At 43.0% G+C, this 26251-nt stretch overlaps 1 protein-coding gene across 1 annotated transcript in view; it reads left to right on the top strand.

The window, feature by feature from the left end:
- The window catches only part of NCOR1 (nuclear receptor corepressor 1), a 4682182-nt gene that overhangs the window by 4071106 nt on the left and 584825 nt on the right, over positions 1-26251 (top strand). The window contains exon 35 of the mRNA XM_044054890.1: positions 6788-6979. Within this exon, the coding sequence (XP_043910825.1) occupies positions 6788-6979 (192 nt within the window). The remainder of the gene's footprint in view (positions 1-6787; positions 6980-26251) is intronic.

Genomic DNA, 26251 nt, shown 5'->3' with positions numbered 1-26251 from the left:
TCCAAGTGCTTTAGAGTCTTCTAACTGTTAATTTCACTATGTATGTTTCTTTTCAGTTTGTAAAAATGTATGATCAGAATCTATTTCACTTTTTGAACTGTATTGTAGTTTTGTGGCATGGATTTAAAATTAAACTTTATACAGCCTTTGTCCCCAGACCTGGTTGAAAATGGATCATGTGCCAAGTCAGACTTTCCTAGTAATCCAGTGTCAAACAAAATAAAATGTGTTCTATAGCTTATGCTACTGCAACAGTGATCTGTTCAAACATCAACTTTTATAGTAAGCTTGCTTACACAACTGCACGTATCAGGAATGTAGCAGTGTAGCAGCTAATAGCAGATGATTTATATTACTTGGAAAACGTACACAGACAATAATAATGGAATTAATACAGTGAGATAATAGGACCTTCTAATTTACCTTTACTATTATGCATTTATTAGAGGTTAATGTACCTTTTAAACCTGGTCTCCTTTTTGAAAGAGGTTATCACATTATTAGGCAAGCGTCTTAATGTACACACAGCCTACTTGGAGTTGGTCTTAATATTCTGCATGCCATGTTAAATGTAAATGGATATGCTGCTTGGATCAGGCAGTAGTTGCATAATAAAACGCAATAAGGCCATATGCAAGACCTTGGGTCAGAACTTCTAAGAGAACCGTCAGAATCTCTGCAGTGCCCTGTGCTAAGTCCTCTGCTGTATATTAGGAAAGGAACTGATCATTAAACATATAAGCAGCTGCAAACCTGGTAATCTAGTCCCATAATCTGTAACAGTGGGATTGCTGCAAGAATGGTCAAATGCAGCTTAGCCATATGTGGGGAAAGAGTTTGTTGTGTCTGACTGCAAGATAGAGTGAATCAGTATCAACCTTTGTTTTCCTGTTTTGTACATGGGGGTCATGATGTCACATCAACAGCAACTATCATATAGAGCCAGTGTTCATACCACCAAGTGGCTAACCCTAGCTGGAAATAATACAGATAAGTCTTTGGAACAGCAACAAATAAAAGTAATCTCCAGCTTGGGTCAGACTGGCAAATTTGTAAGCTTTTTGGGTCTCTCTTTCACAATTTGAAACCAAAAGCCATGTCTTAAAATCAGGGCAATACAATTCCCGTATTAGCGTTCTGAATCTACCTATATTTGAATATAGTGCCACATTCTTCAGCTTCAGAAATGAGTGAGTAACACTGCTAGAAAAATTCTAACTATTCCTGCTGAAGAAAATCCGTGAGTCAGAAGACTGCGTTTACATAGGTTCATAGGTTCATACTAGGCTGTCTGCCCTAGGGCATTTACAAGCCTAGCCAGAGTGTGTTTGGCTTTCGCCACCCATTTTAAAATGAATTTTGCTATGCCCTTTTTCGAGGTTAGTGTACTGTGCATCTGTCTAACAGTGACACAGAAGTGATACCCGGAGTAAATCTACGATCTCCCATCCACTCATCAAGATTCCTCTTGAAGAGAGTCAATGAGGGACTCTGCCTAACCTGGACTGGGATTTTATTCCAGAGTGAAGGGAGCCTCTGGGTTATGAATCTGTCCCTCCAACATGTCCTATTTATTTTAGTGCTGAGGCTCAAGTCTCTCGAGCTCGTAGCTCGATGGGATTTGGATTTTCTGAGGTGCAGCATGTCCATTAATTCCGGGTTGGTACAGATCGCCTCTGAGCAGGCGGTATGCCACTGAGTAGAGCTGGAGTTTCTTTAACCGGGCAGCATATGGCATCTGTTTGAGCCCTTTGATCCTCTTGGTGAGGTACTTTTGAGGTCTTTCCAGTTGCTGCAGGTGTCTGGTAAGGTACATTGTACTCAATTATGGGCCTGATGAGGGATGAGTAAAGAGGCACGATGACCTCCCCTGATCTAGATGTAAATCCCTTCATGATTAGGTGGGCTATATAAAATGATTTTCTAACCACTTTGGCCATGTGGTTGTCGAATGAGAGATTGCTATCAACTTGGGTCCCCAGGTCCCTAATTACTTCTTCCGTACTTAATGGATTACCATCTATGTGGTAATTTGTGGGCACTTTGTTTTTGCCGAAGGGGATGACTATACACCTTTTGGCGTTTAGCTTGAGGCCATGGCTCTGGCACCAGTTGTCTGTTTCTATGAGGCCCTTTTGTAGGATGCTTGTGTCGGCTGGAGAGTCTATTATGGCGCCCAGTTTGCAGTCATCTGCGAACTTGGTCAGCCACAGTCCTTCCGTGTTGGCCTGTACCTCCGAGAAATATATACTGAACAAGAGAGATCCCAGGACTGAGCCTTGTGGGATGCCACTTGCAACTGGTTTGGAGTCTGACATGGCTCCAGCAATTCTAACCATGTGGGTTCTGTCCTTGAGCCAATTTGCAACCCATCTAGTGACACAGGGGTTTATGTTTAAGCTGGTGAGCTTATCTATAATGCTCGAGTGGGGTATTGTATTGAAGGCTTTTGCGAGGTCCAGGTAGGCTGTGTGGACCACCATCCCCTCGTCAATGGCCTTGGTGACTGTTTCAAAGAAAGCGACCAGGTTTAAGAGGCAGGATCTGCCCTTAACAAAGCCGAACTGGGTAGGATCCAGTGTCTGTAGGTCCCCAATATCTTTATTTATGAGGTCCATGATGATCCTTTCCATAGCTTTGCAGACCAAGCTAGTCAGGCTTATGGGGCGATAGTTTCCAGGATCTGTTGAGGCACCACCTTTGTGGAGAGGGACCACTGTTGTTGTACGCCACTCTTTGGGTACATATCCTGTAGTAAGGCTGAGATTGAACAGTAGTTTCATGTTTGGGTTTAGTTCTTCTTGGAGTTCATGTAGGACGCAGCCCAGGTCACCGTCTGGTCCCATTGATGCTGTGCTTTTTGCTTTGGAGAGGGCGGCTCTTACCTGAGCATCTGAGATGTCAGGGGGGGCAGCACTCTGCTGGGATAGATATTTGCCCTTTTGGTGGGGAAGGGGGGGAGAAGTTTGCGCTGAACCTGTCCGCTAGGATGTTGGCAATGTCTGTGGGTTCGATGTATTTTTTGTCATTTTGGACTAATTCTGAGCATATCTGGGAATTCCCACCCAGATTTCTAACATAACTAAAGAAAGCCTTGTGATTATCCTTAGTGTCCTGTGCAATTTTTCTCTCAAAGCTGGCCTTAGACGATTTTATGAGTGCCCGTAGTGTTTTGCTAATACTGATCAGAGATGCCTTCCCTGTTTGGGATTTTGCTCTATCATGTAGTAGCTTCTTCCTTCTATTGTATAGTTTATTTATGGCTGGGGTCCACCAGACAGGACGCCTGCCATTGGAGGATTGGGTCTTGGTTTTGTTTGGGATTGCATGATCCATGCATTCCTGAAGGTGTTCATAGAATGCGTTTATAAAGGATTCTGCGGTCTGGGCCGTATTTTCCACAGGCCCGGGGGCTTTGAAGGATTCCACCTCGGTTTTGAGGAGTGTGTAATTTGCTTTAGAGAAGTTTTTCACTGTGGTTTTGTGGGCAGGGGCTGGGGTCGGGATGTGGATATCTAGTGACATTAGTTTATGGTCTGATCTTACCAGTGAGGGATACACTTCTGGTCTGGAGCATAGAGTCCCCATGTTGGTGATGATCAGGTCCAGTATGTTTTCCCCTCTTGTGGGAGTGGTAACAAGCTGTTCCATAGCATTTGAGTTTATAAATTCTAAGAACCTGTGGGCTAGGGTGTTGGAGCTAGAGTAATGCTCCCAGTCTATGTTTGGGTAGTTGAAGTCGCCCAATATAATGGTGTTTGGAGAGACCTTCATATTTTCCAGTGTTCTCAGGAAGGCCGAGTGGGGTTCCTGGGTTTGGGAGGGTGGTCTGTAGCAGGCTATAAACTGGAAAGCAGTTTTACCCACTGTTAGTTGCACATGGATAGTCTCTGATGCTTCGTGCTGTGCCACCAACCTGGAGGTGTGGGTATCTTTGATGAATATTGATACCCCCCCTCCTTTTGTGGTTCGGTCCAAGTTTTGGGGCCGAAAAACATGGTATGAGGTATAACCTGCTAGGGCTGGGGTGCTCTCGGGAGCCTTGAACCAGGTTTTTTTTTACTGCACAGATATCGATGTTCTCCATGCTAAGGAGAGTTTCGAGTGCGTGCATCTTGAGGTTTAGACTTCTGGCATTGAGTAGCATTACTCTTAGTTTCTTATCCCTTGTGATACCTTTGGAGGTGGGTTTGTCTTTTGAGCCTTGCCTAAAAAAGGCACTATGGGGGTGGTAAGAGCCTTTGCCAATATCCGAAAGCCCAGGGGTGACAGGTGCAAGCCGTCCCTAGCGAAGCATCGTGGCTTGTCGAGCATGTCATCCCAGGCTGACAGGCATTGGATCCCCTTTAAATGACACCAATACTTAAGCCAATTGTTGAAATTGATCATCTTGTCTTCATATTGTGGCATCATTCTTGGTGATGGTAAGATGCTACTCAAGGTCAGGGTCATACCGTCCTGAGCTACATGCTCAGAGAGCTCCTCTATGTCTCTTTTCATGTAGTCCAGGGAGGTACGTCTCAGGTCATTCACACCAGCATGGACAATGACTGAGTCATATTTGTACTTGTCTTGGAGTGACCTGAGTGCTTGTGTTATGTGGCGGATCCTAGCACCTGACAGGCAGCTCACCGTGACCTTCTCCTTGTTCAGCCTGGTGAGCAGGACGTCAGTGTGCCTGATGATAGAGTCACCTATTACAAGTGTATCAGGTGTGTTGTTTAGCCTTAAGGGCTGTGACTGTTCGGCACACTGGCTTTGTGAGCTATGTGTTGCATGTTTTTTGTTTTGGGGTAGCGGTTGCTTGGGTGTCTGCTTTGGAGGTCTCTGTTGCTTAGGCAGATTTTTATTTAGAGCATCCGAGTATGTTTTTGTGTGTTTGTGTTTGGTTTGCTATCGTGGTAGGTCTATGTAAGACTGGAATTGTAGTGAGTGTGGTTTCCTTCTCCTCCTGACTGGTTATGCCAGTACTGAGTTGAGAGAGCTTAGCCTCCAGTTTGGCTATATGGTTGCATCTCTCACGTGTTGGAATTTGTTGGGAGGAGGAGAGGGTTGTCTGTGTACATGAGGTAGTTGTAACATTTCCTCAAGATTCCCAGATTCACCAGCTGGACCGGAGAGTAGATTGACAACTGAACTTTGGACTTGCTAGAATAGTATTGGGAATTCCTTTATAATTGAAAAAAGGGCCAATGGGAAACAAGGGACTCAAGGGGAGTTTGTGAGGGTGTAGTGCTTTTAATTTTTTAGTGCTGAATTATATAATTGCTTTAGTGAGCAAGTGCCAGGCTTTAAAGTAGGAATAGGGTGTTTATTATGCGAACTTCATCGGTTCTAAGGGAAAAAGTAAAGAGCAGACTTTGTGGAGCCGAGAATGGTTTAACCCCAATTAAGCGGCGTTGCCCAATGCTGCGTTATGCGCACAATCGCGCAAAGTGCGCTAAAGTGGGTTTTATACAGGGGGGACTTGAAAGAGCTAGAAATTGGCCCAAAATGGCCTATAGACTACCAGATTCTTGTGCTAGGAACACTCCTCCAGGGATAGATAGGCTGCTCTATGCTCCCCACTGCCACTGGTGAACAAAGAAGCCACCCTTTATCCAAGAAAGGAAATGGGCAACACAGGAACTTTCCAAAAGTCCAGAATACAGCAAAGCCTGTATTTGGACTACTCTAGGTCAGGAAAGACAGTAAACAAGGATCATTTTTTTTCTTTTTTTGCAACAAACAGCAGGAAAATGCAATAAATATGTAACACAGGCTAGCGCACTTGAGTGTGTAGCCTCAACAGGTAAATGCAACAAACAGGACAAACTTTAAAAGTGCAGGTGCAAAAACAACAACTTTAAACAGTTTAAAACAGTTCAAGAATGCAGAAATACTTGCAGTTTAGCTAGATCAGACAGTCGCCCAGGTAGTAGCAGGAAAACACTTTTATCAGGTTAGCGGTCGCTCTTTTAGCCTCTCTGCTGCTAGCACCACTCTGCAGGTCCACTAGGAGCTTGGCTGAGTAGTAACAAGCGCAAAAAACGCGCCAAAGCGAGTCTTATACAGGGGGACTTGAAAGAGCTAGAAATTGGCCCAAAACGGCCAATAGACTACCAGATCCTTGGAGAGAAGTCCTCACTTTTATGAGTAGCATATAGATTCCCGAGGAACACTTTTTGTCTTATTTGCAAAGTATTGCATCAGCCTGACTTGCTGGACTGGTCTGGACCAAGATGTGTCTGGACCTTATGATATACAGCCGAAACTTTAGCACATGTCATTTCTTAAGAGGCAGTTAAATTGCATGACAACAACCTGGATTTTCTAATAGACTTGTAAGTATTTAAGAAAACAATTTGCTAACCAGTTAAAATATTTTGACATGCAAGTTTTAAAATTTATGAACAGAAAAATGTCAGACAAGCTTCTTGAAGTCTAGTAGGTTGTAAGCTTTATGTATACATCCCTTAGATCTTGAGTTGTTTCATGTGCCTGATGAGGATACTTGTGAAACTGAACTTCCTACCTGTACTTGTTTCAGTGTAGGTTATGACCAGACATATGTAACTGTTAAGTACAGATTTCTGATTTTTCCACGACTGCATAATGTTCGGGCACCAGCAGCAAGATATTTTCATGAGAATGTAGTGTCTTAAAGCAGCCATGTGATTATGTTATGATTTAAATGAGCTGTAATGGCTTTACTTGCAGTATGCATTCACTACATACTTTTTAGAGAACCTATGTTGGGTATAGTATTGCCATGTGTTTCTTCAGTTAGTATTTTTTTTATTTGCAGGTCACTCTGCTCACATCGCTGCTTCAGTAGCTGAGAGAGAGCGTGAACGAGAACGTGAGAGGGAAAGGGAGAGAGAACGAGAGAGAGAGAAGGAGCGGGAACGAGAAAGAGAACGGGAGCAGAGAGAGAGAGAGAGGATGGCTGCAACTGCAGCTGCAGTAGCAGCTTCTAATGACCTGTATCTTAGGCCTGGTGAGAAGGCAGTTTGTTATTGATGACGTCATTGTAATAAATTGCATTTAATTTGTGTTTATTAATAGCTGGTAGTATTAAGTCCATGTAGTCTACTCTGTAAGTGTATTTAACATTCTTCCCTCTATCCCTGCCTCTCTCCACCTGTCTTATGCCTTTTTGGATGCTTTTGCAGATGGCCTGTGCACCACCTTTTCTGGTATCCCATTCTGTGGATCCACATTCCTCTTTCTGGAGAACATTTTTAAAGATACTTGCAGTATTTGGTTCATACAGTCAACTGTGTGTGCCCTCTCCTCCTCCTCTTGCTTTGCTTTTCATGTTCTAGACAATACCTTCACCACTTCCTAACATGATGTTATGCACCCATATTGTGTCCCCCTTATCTCTTCTGGTCTATAATGAGAAGTTTTTTGATCACATCCTTTCCTCCCCATCCCAGCTGTCTTTCTGATGGCCATCTACCAGACTTCTTTCAGCAGCACTGATTCATTTTCCTTGTACGGTCTTTGAAACTGCATACATTATCATGAAGATATACACCAGCACTTTTTTTTTTTTTGCTGCTGCCACTGTCTTCTGAGTCTGCTTATGGTGAACCTGTCAAGGAGTGAGCAACATTCCCTGATCTTTTTCCTGATTTCATCTTCAGTTCCACTCCCTTTGATACTTCACACTTTGTTTTTTGTAACCCAGACGCAGTACTGAAGCTTTGTTTGCCCCTTTTTGCCATCTTGTTTAGTTTTTCCACATCCTTCTGTGTACTCTGCCCATTCTTCAGTGCTGCACAAAAATTTGTCTCCTCTGTACAGATGTTGATCCTTTTTATCTGTTCCTTTTGACATTTCTGAAATAAAAACATTGGAAAAATAATGAAACAAGAACTGACCATTGCAGTATTCTAGCAGCTGATATTTGGTTATATTATTTTCACTTATTTGCACCTTGCTGCAGGGCATTTTCTGATAGTATGAGTACACTTAATGGTTTGAGGCCCTTCATTTAAGGATGGGTACATTATTATATTGCTGCGTACATTATTATATTGCTGCAACACAGATGGTCCTTTCTTGTGAAATCCTCCTCCCCCTGGTCACATTAAGATTGCTGATCTGATGCTATCCATGTCTTTATTGATCACAGATGGGTCTTGGAACCGACCTCTGATCTGAGCTGACAAGTGAAAGGACCGATCCAGAGCTGAAGCCCCCCCCCCTCATAATCCCTTACTGACCCACAATCCTCAGATCTTGTTTGCCGCGATCACTAACAGGACGTGTTTCTGACAGCCGACAGCGAGCATGAGGGAACGGCTCTGTATGCCACGGGGATCAAATGTTCTAGTCTCCAGCGATCCTTCTCCAAGAATCAGAGGGGTAGTAAGAAACTCTAGTTCCATAAGACTTTGTCTTCCTTCCAGGATGCTCCTCAGAAGTCCTCTATGGCTGGGGTAGGGGATTCAACATCAGACACCGCCCTAGGGGCAGAGGGGGGGGTCTGCAGAAATGGATCTTCGGAGGACCCTCCTTGGAGAAGCCACCTCAGTGCTTCTGAGGCACTGTCCGGCTCCCCTGCCATGGTGGCAGTCGGGGGTCGACACTCACACTGCACCCACTAGCCTGGACCAATATCACCTCAGATTAGTGGGTGTTAAAGATCATATCCAGGGTTACTCCATACCCTTTTTTCAGCCCCCTCCAGTTCCAAGTTCTCTCTCTGACACTCCACCCCAGCAAAGGGAGTTGGCCCTTCTCGAGGTCCAAGACCTTCTTCAAGAAACAGCTATCCAAGAGGTCCCAACAGGATAACAAGGGTCCAACATTTATTGTTGCTTCTTTTTGGTGCCCAAAAAGACCAGGGACTTGCATCCCATTCTGGACCTCAACAATATAAATCTGTCGGTCAAGAAGTCCAAGTTCTGGATGGTCACTGTTCAGTCCATTTTGCATCTTCTGCGCAAGGATGACTGGATGCGCTCAGTAGATCTCAAGGATGTGTACTGTCATATCAAAATCTGCAGATCCTCCAGGAGGTTCTGAACCTAGGGGCCAATCACTATCAGTTCAGAGCCCTGCCCTTTGGACTGACCATAGCCTCCCAGGTGTTTACCAAATGCATGGCAGTGGTGGCAGCTCATCTCCGGCTGGAAGGTTTCCATGTCTTCCCATAACTGGACATTTGTCTTCTCACAGCCTCCACGAGGCAGCAACTCACTATGGCCACAGATTATACTCTTCATCTCTTTCAGGATCTAGGCATCGGGGTCAACATGCCCAAGTCCCATGTTTCTCTGTGTCAGAACTTGGAGTTCAGCAGGGTCCTTCTGGACATGGTATCAGAGACTGCAGCACTTCCCCTTCACAGAGTCTAAATCAATCGGGATCAGGTCCGTCAGTTGCTAGATTTGGATCGTCCCACAGTCTTCTTGATATTACAAGCACTAAGCTCAGTGGCAGCTGCTATTCACTTAGTTCCCCTTGCCAGATACCACATGAGGGTTTTGCAGTGGACCCTAGCAGTGCAATGGTCAGCTCAGTTTCACCCCATGTCCATGATAGTCAGAATTTCTCAGTTGTGCTGACATCACCTTGTTTGGTGGTTCCAAGCTCAGGACCTCATTCTAGGCAGATCTTTCTGCCTTCCCCAGCCCAAGGCCACAGTGACCATGGACTTCCTCCCTGTTGGGTGGGGGAGCATTTTTGGGGAAGGATGATCCAAGGCACGTGGTTCCCCTCAGAAACCAGATTTGCATATAAATGTCCTGGAGATTAGAGCAGTCCTTCTAAAATTGCAAGCCTTCCAGGAGAGTCTCTCTCTTGGGACTAGAGCAGTTCAAACAGACAACATAGCGGTGGTCTGGTACATCAACAAGCAACAAGGTCTTATCCTTTGCGCAGAGAGACCATGAGATTGTGGGAAAAGGTGATTTCCTCCAGGTGCTTTCTTCTTGCAACAGACATCCCCGGCATTTCCAATGTGTTAGCCAACAAATGCAGCAGATCGAGCCAGAGTCCTCACTGATTCAGTCAGTGGCACGTCAGATATTCGACCGTTGGGGTCTTCCTTGCTGCAGTCTTTTTTCTCCCCAAAAAAACACAAATGCATCAACTACTTTATCCTGATCCCTCCAATGGGGGGAGTCACCTAGGGATGCTCTGGTACACGATTCACTGTTGGCGCTTCTATATGCCCCCCCCCAAACTCTCCCTCATTCCCAAAGTCTTACAGAAAGCCCGTCACCTGAAGAATGCTCTCATCCTCATTGCCCACTTTTGGCCTTGTCGGGCATGGTTTTCCCTCCTTTAGTTTCAGCTGAAATACCCACACTGGATATTAGATCCCTCTCCAGATCTCATTTCCACGTTTGAGGGCTACCTCTTCCCAGTCTCCAATATCTTTGCCTGACCGCTTGGTTCCTCCACTTTCAGTGATTTTTTCCCAATCCAGGCTTCCTTCTCCGTTAAGCGTATTATCTTGGGTTCTCAAAAACTATCTACCAAGATGGTATATTCCAATAAATGGAAGAGGTTTACTGTTTGGAGTAAGCAATGCAATCAATATTTTTTTCAGCTCTTATTCCTGACATTTTGTTATTCTTGACCTCTCTTTTTCACCAGGGGACCAGTTTCTCTATGATTGAACTCCAGTTGGCAGCAATCTCTAACTTCCATTTAAATGAAAGTTTTCCCTTTTCTTCCAAGCTGTGCAAGGCCTTCCTAAAAGGGTTTATAATCCTCAGGCCTCCTGTTAAAAATCCCTCCCCTCAGTGGGATCTCACTCAAATGCTCTAGTCGTTGACAGAGAGGCCCTATGAACCAGCCGCAACCTTAAATTCCTGTCCTGGAAAATGGCCTTCTTGGTAATGATTACTTCTACCAGGAGGGTTTCAGTGTTGCAGACTCTTGGCATTAAGCCTCCTTTCATGGTGTTCCACAAGGATAGGGCATCTCTCTGAACTAATCCTTCATTTCTTCCCAAAGTTGCCTCGGAGGCTAATCTTAACCAATCTATTCAGCTTCCTGTGTTCTTCCTTAATTTTTAGAGGAATATGCACAGCATTGTCTGGACGTCCATAGACATCTACGTTTTTATCTTGAGAACAGAATATTTTTGGAAGTCTGATCAGCTCTTCCATCACCTTGTCTCAGGCCAGGAAAGGTCGGTCAGCTTCCAAGGTATCTGTTTCATGTTGGATTGCCAGTTGTATTACCTACATCTGCAAAAGCAGGTGTCTGGCTCTTTCCAGACCAGTCAAAACTCCCTCTACTAAGTCTGTAGCCAAATCTTCTGCCTTCTTGGCAAAGCTCTCCTTGGATGAGATTTGTGCTCCTGCTACTTAATCTAATCCCCACAGTTTCGTCATGCATTATAAGTTGGATTTGGTGTCTAGGAATAGGGCTTCCTTTGGTTCCTCTGTGCTCCGGCATATCCTTCCCTGAGGCCTCCCAGGCTTCATAGTAGCTGGGGACTCTGACCCATCCGTGATCAATAATGACACGGATAGCATCAGATGCAAGGCCATGTCAAACCCTGAGCTGTTGGGCATGCTCCACTTAAAGAAATCCCAATCCCTCAGAGCCACACGCTTCAGGGATCTAAACCTTGTCATCACAATGAACAAAACATGCTGGAGAGATGGGCTCCTAACCCAGAGACTCCCCATACTCTGGAACAGACTGCCCATACATGTCAAGCAGAGCGCCTCCTTGGCCCTCTTTAAAAGGAACCTTGATGAATGGATGGGAGATAGGAAATTCACCCCGGGGATCACTTCAGTCGCCCTGCTAGACAGGGGTCCAGGGAAGTAAATATTGTGGGAAGAAATATCCAGGTAATTATTATGGCTAGGTTTGTATAGGCCCTAGGGCCGATAGCCTAGTACCAACCTATGATAGAGTTATGTACTCACCAAAACTTGGAATCTGTACTATCCAGTGTCATTATTCATCATGTTCCCACCCTCCTTCTGTGGACTTGGTAGATATGGAGAGATGCACCTTTCAGTTTTTACTGCTTTGTGTTTTCGTTATCTAGCAAACTCGATCTGAGGATTGTGGGTCAGTAAGGGATTATGGGAAGGGGAGGAGCTTGAACTCTGGATCGGTTCTTTCAGTTGCTGGCTCAGATCTGAGGTCAGATCCAAGACCCATCCGTGATGAATAATGACACTGGATAGCACAGATTCCAAGTTATGGTGAGTACATAACTCTCTTTCTTTTAGATTATTCCATGTTTTGGGGTGCACGCTAGCCATGTTGAGCATGCCTAGGCCCTGTACCTGCTAGTTATGTTCTACTGATGATGCATTTCATACCTCTCTCCTTATTCATGTCAGTGAGAACTTCACAGATTTATTGTCCAAATACAAATCATTCTGTTTCTGTGGTCTCCAGATAGTGAGCCAAGACCTGTCCTGGCATTGTATAGTAGAGTAGTCCTACATAAAGCACTGCCACAAGTGACTGGTTCACCTCACCTACCCACTGATTTTAGAGGGATAAACTTGTGGTCTAACTCACTTCCCTAAGGCTTGAAGTAAATTGATAGTTCCTCAGTACATATTATCAGGGCCATTTCCAAGGTGGCAGTTGGAACAGCATCTCTGTGACTGCGGACTGGAGAGTAAGTAGGTCACGGTGTAAGCCTCTTAGAAATACTTCCTTTTCAGAAACAGACTCAAGTCCCAGTAGGTGTCGAACTGATCCTCTGCTAGTAAGAGCTCAATTTCATTTCATCTCATCCTGTGCATCAGTAGATGACACGAAGTCATGAGAAGGTCCACATCTGGATTTGTCCTGGAAGAGTGCATACTATAATGTAAGTGCTGCTCATCTCTGAGTCGATCAGTCAAAGCTCACTGTCAAGCAGACTTTTTCTAAAGAATGGTCTTTTAAGTTTCATGTATAAAGGTGAATTGGGGTCAGTCAGGCTGAAGTAGTCTGGTTAGCAGCAAGCTCTGATGTGGAACAAGAGTCTTCTAATCCTGCAATGTCTTTGGCAGTCTCCCTCCAAAGCATCCAGTCTTGCTGGTGTTGAATGCTTTCCCCAGGCAAGACAGTGTAAGCACTGTCTTAAGGAACTGTTGTATGTTAGGGTTCACCCTCTGCATCAGGATCTTGTGTGTCTATGGACTCCAATGCCATTATATGCAGAGATGAGAATACCACAGATATTTTTAATCCCTATCTTGAGGAATCATGCTGTTTGAGTCCTCTAATTGTTCCTTGGCCCCATTTCCTCCCTTGAGAAGCACCTTAATGTGCATCTGAGGAAGGCGAGTAGGAGCCATAGTTTTTCTTTCACTTAGAGAGCTAGTGATGGTCATTTATGGTCTTCACTCAGCCTGGGAATATCCATACTGTGCATCAAGTATCCCTCTTTTGAAGACAGATGCTCTTTGGAAACCCCTGAGTGGAACGAGTTTCTTATCAGGCATATATCAGACTTATTCTAGTCCTGTGTAAAGTCCACAAACCATAACACTTGGCATCTTGCTTTCATAGAAGGTGGTGTGTAAGCTCTGGAGATGGGTAGCAGAATTCTGTTCTGCTACACTGGGACCTGTAGCCATTAGCTACTCATCTCACATGTCTAGATTTATTTCTTACATGATGTATCTGGCAGTAGAAAAGCTTTCCACCTTTCTTGAGTGTGGGCTCAAAAATCATGTATTCAAGATTCTGTCAGCAGTTTCACTGTTTGGATTTTCATGTAACTTCCTAAAATTTTGACCATACTGATGCTGTGGCTAGATGTGCAACCTTGGACTTTTGCGTGTACCATATGGTTTGACTGATGTTTTCCTTTCTGAAGGAGAAACTTAAAAGTGTATCTCGTGTGGCACTTTTCATGGTGGGGGGTGGTAATTATTCTGTCTGCTAAGGACTTGTTTACAAGAAAAACAATCCCTTCCCCCTTGTAGAAGATGTTTTATGATCTTTCTATTGGCTACACTACCTATAGTTCAGTGACTGGCCAACTCCACAAGGTGAAGTAGCCTCCTTAGAGTCTAGAGACTGCCATGTTGCATAACACAGTCTTATTTCTATAATGGCTAAGTTGGCTCCATAACAAGACCAGCTGCAACAGTTTTGACTGTGGTTTGTGCCTGCCAAGGGAGGCGGTTCTTCAGGTTTCACCTGAATTTACAAACCATTGCAGTGAACCAGTGGGCTCTGCACATGGTCAGGTTTGAACATAATTTGGAGGGTTTTGGTTTTCTGTTTAAAAGAAGCTCAACTAAGAGACTAAATGATCTCTATAAACATCTTATGACAAGTCACACTCATCTTCTGAATGCTTCCATACAGGCTGACCTTGTTTGGAATGAGACTGCAAGTTCTCCAATCTTTCTGGTTCTGAAATTGAAGACCAGTGTGTTTGCTGCAATGTCTTTCTGGTTCTGAAAGGAAAACAGACTTTCACTTTTTCTCTGGACCTTAGTCAGCTTATACTCTATATCCAGTTCCAGAGTGTGACATTCCAGGTGGTTTTGCCCCTTTCTGTTGCAAAGCATCTAGAAGGAGTCACTGGACATGAGGGATGCTTTATGCAACATCATTATGTGTGATCTAGATGAAGATTTCTTCAAATCAGTTTGGGTAAGAATCATTTCCTTTACAAAGTGCTACCATTTGGACATTTCCCAGCAGCCAGTGTGTCCACTTTGGTGTTGGTTGAAGTTCCACAAAAAGAGTCTGCTTGTGTTTTTCTGTTTGGATGACTGGCACCTTTTGGCTACATTGTGGGTTTTCCTTGAAACACCCACAGAGTGGGTGCTTCCATATGTGCAAAGCTTTGAGTCACCAGTAAACTAGTAGAAGAGTTTTTATGAATGCCATCTCAGAGTATAGCCCCATCATATGCAATCTAGATACTGCAGTGACTGTTTTTGTTGCCTATAGAAAGGACCTAGGAGGGTCATGAATTTTCCAGGATTCACACCAGGACCCTTCTGTGAATTGTGTGCTTATTGGCTGCTTGGTCTTTGTGGTCCCATTTCCATGCTTGAAGATGAGCGTAGCAGAGAACTGTGCGGTGCTAGTGTTTGCAGAACCACCAGGCAGTTAAAGATCTGCTGGTTTCAAACTTGTTTAGCCATGTCCTGGAGTGATGATCAGTTCCCTTCCAATTCATGGAGTTATAATTTTTTCAGGAGTCCTTGATCTTTTCTAGGAGGAACAGTGCCATGTGAGCCAATTGGAGATGCAGCCATTCTTCCTAGTCGGGCAGAACATTTTTGCTTCACTAGCATGCCTCAGACGTCCTGTTACTCCTCATTTCTGAGTGCAATTAAACAACGCTCATGGAACTTGCGGTACTTTTAAGTGTTATCCACTTGTTTGCTTGTGTGTGTATGCACAAAGCTCTACTGCTTTTATGAGCAGTTATTGCTATATGAAAGGTACTTTCTGTAAAAAGGGCTTACCCGTCCGAATATTCCAATGGGTATTCCATAATTATCACTGACCACAAGTCTGCAGAAGCAGAAAGAATTAGTAACTGCCCATTTTGCACACAAGTTTCAAGATAAGAAATGTCATCATAAGGCTGAAAAGATGTTACTAAAGCCGTAGGCTGCTTAAACACATTGTCACTGTAATCAAGACACTATTCCTGGTGGTGTGAAAACAGAAATGCACGTTAACATTTAAAATCTTTAAACACTGTGTATAGTGTGCATACATTTCAAACCACTGATGCCTTTATTCACTTTCATTGCTTTTTGTAATTACCTCACTCTTCTGTGTATATGCTGTATTGAAAATGTTATTACTGCAAAGAAAATACTTATACTGCCACTGGTGTGGATCATGGATAAAAAGGGTCTTTGCACCAGTCTAGTTTACCCTATTAACAAGTGGAAAATAAAACAAAAGTAAATAAAATAAAAAATACATTTATAGAAGGAACAGGCTTGCTATTTTCAACAGAGAGGAACTTAAGATAAGTCTTGCATTCAACATCTGGAAGGATGAAAAACATTAGCTTGAGCAACACAAAAAATAACCTGAAAATGCTTCAGTCCAGTAGTGGCCATTTCCTAAGACTGATGAAACGGTTAGCTTACCAGAGTTCACTTGTTCTTTGTTTTGGTTAAATCTTTACATAAGTCAGTATCTCAAAAAGAGCACTGCTCCAAGTATATATGCATCTTAAAGCCACCCAACACATGTACAAGGCCATCCCTGTTTTAGTATTGTTCTGTTTTAGTACTGTTCTTTGCTTCCACAAGAGTTCTTTTTGATGACATTCCAAAATGAACACATTTCACAGAGCTTCTGCTATGAGCGGATGAAACTGAATGCACCAAGTATTGGAATCCTTCAACTGTGTTCGCCAAAGAGAAGGCTGGAAAATACTTATTTGCTAGGAATCCATATATGGTCCTCCATATGTAGAAACACTGTACCAATTAATTCATTTCATTATTCTAGGGACTGAGGCTTGTGAAATTCCTCAGTGTCCCCACTTGGTCTCTGAATGGTCCCTGTAGACAGTATGGAAACAGATATACATACCTTGGTCTCCACAGGTTGGGAAATGCCATACATTCCTACTCAGTCTTTGTGTGGACAGCACATGCTAGCCAAGACCTGTATAATGTCCCAAATGACTTTAAAATAAGTGAAATTGTGATAAATCAGCTAATGAAATTTCCATTTACATTGGTGCTGGATGGCACCACATGAATGCTGGTACTAAGGACTATGGTATATGATGCTTCATGGTGGCTACTCTGACTCCAGTGTGTATTGATCTTTTACAGTCAGGCAGACACAGGTGAATCATTTCTTTCACAGGTGACTGAATACAAAATGTGTTCACCCTGCATGCGTTTTTATGACAACCGGATCTCATTTTACTGCCCTGATTTATTTGCATGTCATTTTGCAGTCATCAGCACAGATCTTCTGTTGCACATTTGGGCTCGCTGCACTGGAGCACGACATGTGACTGATTCAGTATTAGCCTGTGCTTGTCTGCTTACTGCCAGATCTTGTTCAAATGCAGCTACATACAGTCCAACTTGTCTATGAATCCCAGCCATTGTTATGGCAACTAATGTCATTGGAACTAAATGTTAATAAAACTTAAAGAAATAACAGCTGAAACAAAGGTAGAACTAACCACATGGCATTGCAGTACTCTAGGTATGTGTGATAACAGGCTGCTGGCAAAATACCAGAAAAATAGTGTATATGAATAATGTATATGACCTTTGAGTATACAATCTACTATAATTCCTGTGTATTTGGTAGTCTGGAGTCAGGATATGATCTGAGTAGGCATACTGATGTTATATTGAAGTTCGTACCTCTTGTAGTACAAATTACCTTAATAACTAAGATCATGGGTATTATTTTGATTTCATTGCACAGCATGTCTGTTATTAGCCTGGGCCTATTTTTACTGTAAAATTTTTAACAAACTTTGAAATATGCTGCACATCTGCTGTCCTCTTTAAATAAATGGTAAAAGTGAAGATAATTCAAAGGAGTTGAATGAGGTGAATCCTAGTTTCAAACGGTTATATTCTTAGGATGGGTTGCAGAAGTTGGTGTTAAATTCATTTTCCCATAGACAGATGTGTGAGGATATGCCACTGATATATAGTTAAGCTGTGCCTTTGCCCACCTCTATAGGCTTGGTAAGATGTGATACCAGTTTGAATCTTAAGAGTACGAATTTGTAATGTAGTTAGGTGTAAGAGTAACACTGGAGGATTGTGTTTTTGTGAGAAGGTTTTTACACTGCAGAATTGTCTTTCCTGTATCCCGTTAAAAATATGTGGTTTTATACAGCCTTAAAACTCATTTAAACTTTTTTTTTTGGGAGGGGGTAATGCCACTGGCATTTTGTAATAGTTGGGCAATTTGAGGCCCTATGACGCCTTTCCAGTATTCTGTATGGATATATGTCAGAGTTGTAACAACTGAAAGGTGCCAAGTAAACTACAAAAGTGTATTTGCCTCTCACTGTCCTTTCTGCTGATTTACTTGCCTTGAAATTGTTGTTTAAGTGGTATCGAGCTTGTTGTTTGTTTAATTGTGGTATATTTACACTTTCTGCATTTTTTTTGTGCTTTTGCATTAAAAACACTGGGGTTATTCATCTAGAGCCGTAGATTGCAGCTTGGTCTACCTGAGTTGGGAAAACACACTAGAAGGCTGAGTGTAGTCGTTTTATTGTTCAGAGGGTTTATTATTTTACTGTGTTTTCAGTGCCTATATAAATTTGAAGTTTCTGTGGCTGTAAGCTCATTTCCAGAGCACAACAGTGTTTGTGACCTCACCACTGCTTCAGAAGTGTTTTTCTTGCATTTAGTGCCATCCCGCCAAAGCTCAGTACTTTTACTATAAAATCACACTTGTATAAACTGTTTGAGAACCATTATCAATAACTTGATTTTTTTTAATTGCCTTCTGTTTTATACTGAAAAAGTACATTTGCCTCATGCAGTCTTTTTTGCTGATTTATTTGCCTTGAAATCATTGTTTAAGTGCCGACTAGATAACTGTTGGTTTAATTGTGGTATATTTACACTTTCAGTAAGCCTTCTTTTGTGTTTTTACATGTAGAAGAATGGGATTATTCATCTAGTAGCAGTAGACAATGACCTGGTCTGCCAGAATTCAGAAACACACTAGATGGCTCTGAGTGTAGCTGTTTTATTGGTCAGAGGGTTTATTACTAGTTTACTGTGTTTTCAGTGCCTGTATAAATTCAGCACGATTGTGTGGTGCTGTTTATCACACGGCAGTGGTTAGAAGTGCCTAGTATAGACGCAAACACCTGGAAGCTAGATTTTCCCTATAAAACTACCTCTGTAACTTCACCCAGCAACTCAGTGAGCATAGAGTAACCACTTTGCGCAGCTAGTTTGTGCATTAATGACCACTGCCCATAAATTTAGTATTATATTGCCTAACCTAGTCTCTGGTTCCAAAAGCCCCCTTAATTAGCCTTCTGTTAACCCCTCAAGCACCACACCCTCATAACTCATTTAATAAAGGACTTGACATCATTGATATTCAGTTTTGCAATTTACTGCAACCAGTTTATTGGACATGGGCATCTTGAGATAGTGTAGTCATTGCCTCATGTTAACAGAACAACCATCTAATCCTTAAATAAACAGATACAGAATTTAAGAGGTGTATATACACAATATTGTTGGAGGCAAAATTCTCACATACAAGCGCTCATAATCGCAATCAAATTGTCAGAAGGCACACACTGCACCCACCGTACATAGTGTGCACCGTACACAGTGTAGGTTGAGGGACCTTCCAGATATTCCAACTGCAAAAAATTATCCTCAGCAAACCCAAAAACAACACCCAAAACTGCACATACAACTACACCAAGTAGAGTCTCAACTACAAAGTTCATAAGGCAAGCCAACACACTACTCAGGACTCTAGTCAAAGGGGACTCCATTGTGTAACATACTGATGCCCCATTCACTGGGCTGAATAAGAAGAATGTAATGGTCAGTTGCTTATTAGAGGCCAGGATATACCAAGTCAGGCACGCACTCAAGTAATTTCACCAGAGGTACCAGTATGATTCATTTATAGTCCATGTAAGTGTAAATGGCCTTAGACCTACCTCTCTAGAATATATGTAGAGAGACGTTATGGGATTCTCAGACTGTGTTATAGGCTGGTATGTGCCTAGAATGGAGCAGCATTCTACCTTCACCAAGGATGATGCCACAATACAAACATAAGATGATTGACTTTAATAATTGCCTTAGTTTCTGGTGTCATTTTAAAGGGATACAATATTTGTCAGCATGGGAGGGTATGGTCAATAGGCCACGTTTGTTTTGCTAAGGATGAGCTGCACTTGTCTCCTCTAGGCTCTCAAATATTGGATAAAACGTTGTCCTCCCGATACAGCCTTTTTTAGGTATTGCCAAATTAACAAACCTTCCAAAAGAGCAAAATCAACCCAAGGGGTTCTCAAAGCTTTACTGTTCAATCCAGGGAATCTAAAGAAGAAACACCATTTCCTCCAAGCTCTCCTCACCTTGACAAATGCAAACATCTGTGCAGAGACCGAGACATGGTTTAAAGTAGCAGAAGATACCCCAACAGTGCAAGGGTTCAGTGCCTTCCACACATTTAGTCCAGCAACTGCACAGACAGGAAATTAAGGTGGAGGTATCTCAATCTATATCATTGACAAGTGTACCTGTAGGCTGGTTACAAAGGATGACGTGCTAGAGTTTACCCATGTCCAGACTACCATAGTCAAAGTCCTAGAACATTTCCTATCAAGCTGTAGGTCACACTCAATGACCTGTGAAACACATTGGACTTGCTAGAGACTCTCATCATTCAACCAACTGTCATTCTAATGGGTGGCTTTAATTAGCCCTCTATAGACTGGGAATCCTACATGACCCCAAACATAAAGGTACAGTGATTCCTGGACTTTTTAATTACAAACACCATAGATAAGACAGTACATACACCCAGTAGAGGTACAAACATATTGGACCTGGTACTGGCAAATATGGGCCCCACTCCCCCGCCAATATAATGTGCTCTCTGGTAATTTCAGACAACAAAGCTGTCTCCTTCAAAATAAAATTCAGTTCTGTAATCCTCAATAAATCTCGAACAGTTAGGAGTTATTCCAGTTCAAACTACCTTTTATTAAGCGATATCCTGTCAAAATTTCATGTCTCTCCAAATAGGAGTGCGTGCGTGCGTGTGTGTGCACGCGTGCGTTTTTTGGGGGGGAGGGGTGTAAAATGTCCCAGTTAATGACACTGGTGGTTAGTGTTACTCATGCTCAAACGCTGCACCTTAGGTACAAGAGCCTGAGTTCTCTACTCCTACCACCACTTGTGATTCAAGTCTGTTCCTCTTAAAATTTGTGGTGTTCTGGCAAATTAGTGAAGACTAATTAAATAATGACACCCATTTGTTTGTCTTCCTGTCTTTCAGGAAATGCATGGTAACACAAAACATTTTATTCTAACATCTTTCTAAGGTTATGCAAGCAATGTTTAAAATGTGTCCCTGGTTTTGGGCTTGTGCCCCCCCCCCAAATTTTGGCTTTTTACAGATTTCTTGTGCTGCAGAGTTGCAAGATATAGTTGAGCGTCAAGTGCATTTTACAAGGAGCTGAGTGCTTCAGGGGAAGAGAAGTTTAGTGCTGATTTTACCAAGTCTGTTTGCAACGTGTAACTGTTGTTTAGCAAATGATATCACTATTGTGCTAAAGTATTGAGCATTGTTAGCCCAACAGGTAGCATACTTACTTTTGATGCAGAAGGCTGTGGATTCTATACTCACATTATGTAGCTGGATGCTGCACTCCAGAGAATGTCCTCCTTTGGAGGAGATGCATAGTAACTATGAACCTGTTATCAGTTTGCCATCCATTCCCTTTGCAATATTACCAGCTTATCATTTTTTAATGCAACATACGCAGTTTATTCTTCAAGGCAACAGGCGCTTTGTATGTGAAACAATGAAATATAAAGTTGTTTGCTAGCAGCAACCTCTTCATTAGTTACAGATCTCTCTAATGTGGAATTATTTAGATGACTTTTATATCTGCAGCGATTGTGGATATTTACTGATATGGGTGGATTCTAATGACAGAAGTTTGAGTAGACTTTTAGGATGGAAATGTTCGGAATTGGGCAGTTTTGTCATTATTGGTTCATACACTTTGTTTCATTACTTACTGGAAAAATGTTCAAAACAAATTTAAAACACTAACAAGTGTGCTGTATTATACAAAGAATATAATTTAATACAATCAGGAAGGTGAATCAAAGAACACATGCATATTTACATGGTCTTAAGTGTGTGTGCAAGTGGCCTTTGATTTGAAAATCGCCCAAAGGTAAACTTTATCCACCACTGGCCAGATGCATTTTATTTGAATGTGGGTTTTAATGCAGTTTCAGTGAATGAGAGTTTCCAGGGCAGATAAGCTTTAATGCTTTCTGTTTTCATTGTGAAGCTGTATTGTTTTGTTTAGCAGATGTCTATCAGTGTTTGTGCTGTAAAATTTTAAATAAAAGTTTTAAATTAAATCCAAATAATCATTGTAGAAGTAAAGCATAAAACAGTATGCATGTTACAGTTTCTATGGTAAATGGGAAGAAATAGCCAAATAATGGGACACTGGAATGGCTGCAGGGGCAGGAGGGCTGTGTGTATAGTGGGGGCCATTTGACCGTGATTTTTTGAGGTGGAGGGACGGCAAACTCAGACAGCCCTGGGTGGCACAAACTCTAGCCACACCACTGGGCCCTTGCTCAACTGCCCTACTTGGGTAGCTTCTTAAATGGCTGCAGCTGCTGGTTTTGTTCTAAGGAGATATTTCTGGTTCAGTCTGCAATTCTTGCCAGAAGATGTTATGGCTAAGTTGTTAGATGCACCTTCGGACTGAAGTGATCTTTTCCATCTAGCTGTTGGTGTGATTTTTAAAAGTCTGCAGGAAAGTAGTAAAATAATGGACTCCGAGTTGCTTTTTCTTTCACCAGTGCCTAAATTCCAAAGGAACTACCCATTTAAAACAGAATAATTTTTCCTCAAGAACCAAAGAAATCCTGTCAAAAGAGTAAAACGTTCTCCAAAAAGAAATTCCAAGGAAACCCAAAATGGATTTCAAAGGTCCTAAAGGTACCCTTGGTGACCAATCTTGCATGACTATCACTTTCTTTCATCCCCCCCCCCACACACACACTACACCTCGGCCAGTCCCCTCCCAAGCCAGAAGTCTAAACCTCAAGATGCACGCACTCAAAACTCTCCTTAGCATGGAGAACATCGATATCTGTGCAGTAACAGAAAACCTGGTTCAAGGCTCCCGAGAGCACCCCAGCACTACCAGGTTATACCTCATACCATGCTTTTTGGCCCCCAAAACTTGGACCATACCACAAAAGGAGGGGGAGTATCAATATTCGTCAAAGATACCCACACCTCCAGGTTGGTGGCACAGCACGAAGCATCAGAGACTATCCATGTGCAACTAACAGTGGGTAAAACTGCCTTCCAGTTTATAGCCTCCTACAGACCACCCTCCCAAACCCAGGAACCCCACTTGGCCTTCCTGAGAACACTGAAAAATATGAAGGTCTCTCCAAACACCATTATATTGGGCGACTTCAGCTATCCAAACATAGACTGGGAGCATTACTCTAGCTCCAACACCCTAGCCCAAAGGTTCCTAGAATTTATAAACTCAAGTGCTATGGAACAACTTGTTACCACTCCCACAAGAGGGGAAAACATACTGGACCTGATCATCACCAACATGGGGACTCTATGCTCCAGACCAGAAGTGTATCCCTCACTGGTAAGATCAGACCATAAACTAATCTCACTGGATATTCACATCCCGACTCCACCCCCTGCCCTGAAAACCACAGTGAAAAACTTATCTAAAGCAAATTTCACACTCCTCAAAACCGAGGTGGAATCCTTCAAAGCCCCCGGGCCTGTGGAAAATACGGCCCAGACTGCAGAATCCTTTATAAACGCATTCTATGAACACCTTCAGGAATGCATGGATCATGCAATCCCAAATAAAACCAAGACCCAATCCTCCAAAGGCAGACGTCCTGTCTGGTGGACCCCAGCCATAAACAAACTATACAATAGAAGGAGGAAGCTACTACATGATAGAGCAAAATCCCAAAAAGGGAAGGCATCTCTGATCAGTATTAGCAAAAAACTATGGGCACTCATAAAATCGTCTAAGGCCAGCTTCGAGAGAAAAAATTGCACAGGACACTAAGGATAATCACAAGGCTTTCTTTAGTTATGTTAGGAACCTGGGTGGGAATTCCCAGATATGCTCAGAATTAGTCCAAAATGACAAAAAATACACCAAACCCACAGACATTGCCAACATCCCAGCTGACAGGTTCAGCGCAAATCCCCCCCCCTCCCCACCAAAAGGGCAAATGTCTATCCCAGCAGAGTGCTGCCCCCCTGACATCTCAGATGCTCAGGTAAGAGCTACCCTCTCCAAAGCAAAAAACACAGCATCAATGGGACCAGACGGTGTCCCGGGCTGCGTCCTACATGAACTCCAAGAAGAGCTAAACCCAAACATAAAACTACTGTTCAGTGTCAGCCTTACTACAGGATATGTACCCAAAGAGTGGCGTACAGCAACAGTGGTCCCTCTCCACAAAGGTGGTGCCTCAACGGATCCTGGAAACTATCGCCCCATAAGCCTGACTAGCTTGGTCTGCAAAGCTATGGAAAGGATCATCATGGACCTCATAAATAAAGATATTGGGGACCTACAGACACTGGATCCTACCCAGTTCGGCTTTGTTAAGGGCAGATCCTGCCTCTTAAACCTGGTTGATTTCTTTGAAACAGTCACCAAGGCCATTGACGAGGGGATGGTGGTCCACACGGCCTACCTGGACCTCGCAAAAGCCTTCGATACAATACCCCACTCAGGCATTATAGATAAGCTCACCAGCTTAAATATAAACCCCTATGTCACTAGATGGGTTGCAAACTGGCTCAAGGACAGAACCCACATGGTTAGAATTGCTGGAGCCATGTCAGACTCCAAACCAGTTACAAGTGGCATCCCACATGGCTCAGTCCTGGGACCTCTCTTGTTCAGTATATATTTCTCGGAGGTACAGGGCAACACGGAAGGACTGTGGCTGACCAAGTTCGCAGATGACTGCAAACTGGGCACCATAATCGACTCTCCAGCCGACACAAGCATCCTACAAAAGGGCCTCATAGAAACAGACAACTGGTGCCAGAGCCATGGCCTCAAGCTAAACGCCAAAAAGTGTACAGTCATCCCCTTTGGCAAAAGCAAAGTGCCCACAAATTACCACATAGGTGGTAATCCATTAAGTACGGAAGAAGTAATTAGGGACCTGGGGACCCAAGTTGATAGCAATCTCTCATTTGATAACCACGTGGCCAAAGTGGTTAGAAAAACATTTTATATAACCCACCTAATCATGAAGTGATTCACATCTAGATCAGGGGAGGTCATCGTGCCTCTTTACTCATCCCTCATCAGGCCCATAATTGAGTACAATGCCCCTTTTGGGATGTACCTTACCAGACACCTGCAGCAACTGGAAAGACCCCAAAAGTACCTCACCAAGAGGATCAAAGGGCTCAAACAGATGCCATATGCTGCCCGGTTAAAGAAACTCCAGCTCTACTCAGTGGCATACCGCCTGCTCAGAGGCGATCTGTGCCTGACGTATAAAGCCATGTCCAACCCAGAATTAATGGACATGCTGCACCTCAGAAAATCCAAATCCCATTGAGCTATGCACTCGAGAGACTTGAACCTCAACACTGAAATAAATAGGACATGCTGGAGGGACAGATTCATAACCCAGAGGCTCCCTTCACTCTGGAATAAAATCCCAGTCCAGGTTAGGCAGAGTCCCTCATTGACTCTCTTCAAGAGGAATCTTGATGAGTGGATGGGAGATCGTAGGTTTACCCCGGGTATCACTTCTGTGTCACTGTTAGACAGAGGCACAGTATACTAACCTCGAAAAAGGGCATAGCAAAATGAATTTAAAATGGGTGGCGAAAGCCAAACACACACTGGCTAGGCTTATAAATGCCCTAGGGCAGATAGCCTAGTATGAACATAAGAAAACTTTCAAACTTTCTCAGTCTCCACCCTTTAAGGAACTATCTCAGGCAAACAGGTTCTCAATATTATAGAGAAGGGTTACAAATTAACTTGGAACCACCCTTTGTCACATTCTGGAATCCTGCAAGTGCCTCCATGCCAAAACTCATCTGGTTTGACCAGCACTTGAGAAACTGCATCAACAGGAACTGTAGTACTGATTCCTGAACACCAAGAGAAAGGGATTCCATTCAAGACTGTTCCAAGAAAGAAGGGCACATGGAAGATCATTCTTGATTCATCTGTCCTCAACACTCTATTATCTGTATTAACTGTACCAAAGTTCAAGATGTTGACTCTTCAAACTCTTCTTCCAGCGATTCTTCCACAACCTTTCCTGGTGACCTTGGACATCAAGGACACTTACTATATATTCCTATTTGTTCAGATTACAGAAAATACTCAAGATTTTGTGCTTTACAATTTGTTTGGCCTTTCTACAGCACCAAGGGAATTCACAAAATCCCTAGCCCCAGTCATAGCTCTAGGGTATCTGCATGTACCCTGTCCTAGGTGATGTTTTTTTCTTCTCTTCAAAGAACAAGCTGCTTCAGGATTTCAAGTTTACCAGGTTTTTTCTTCGCTTAT

This window comes from Protopterus annectens, chromosome 13.part0 (assembly GCF_019279795.1).
Source record: "Protopterus annectens isolate FY-2018-M chromosome 13.part0, PAN1.0, whole genome shotgun sequence".
Lineage (NCBI taxonomy): Eukaryota > Metazoa > Chordata > Ceratodontiformes > Protopteridae > Protopterus > Protopterus annectens.
This window is presented reverse-complemented; position numbering and strand designations above follow the sequence as displayed.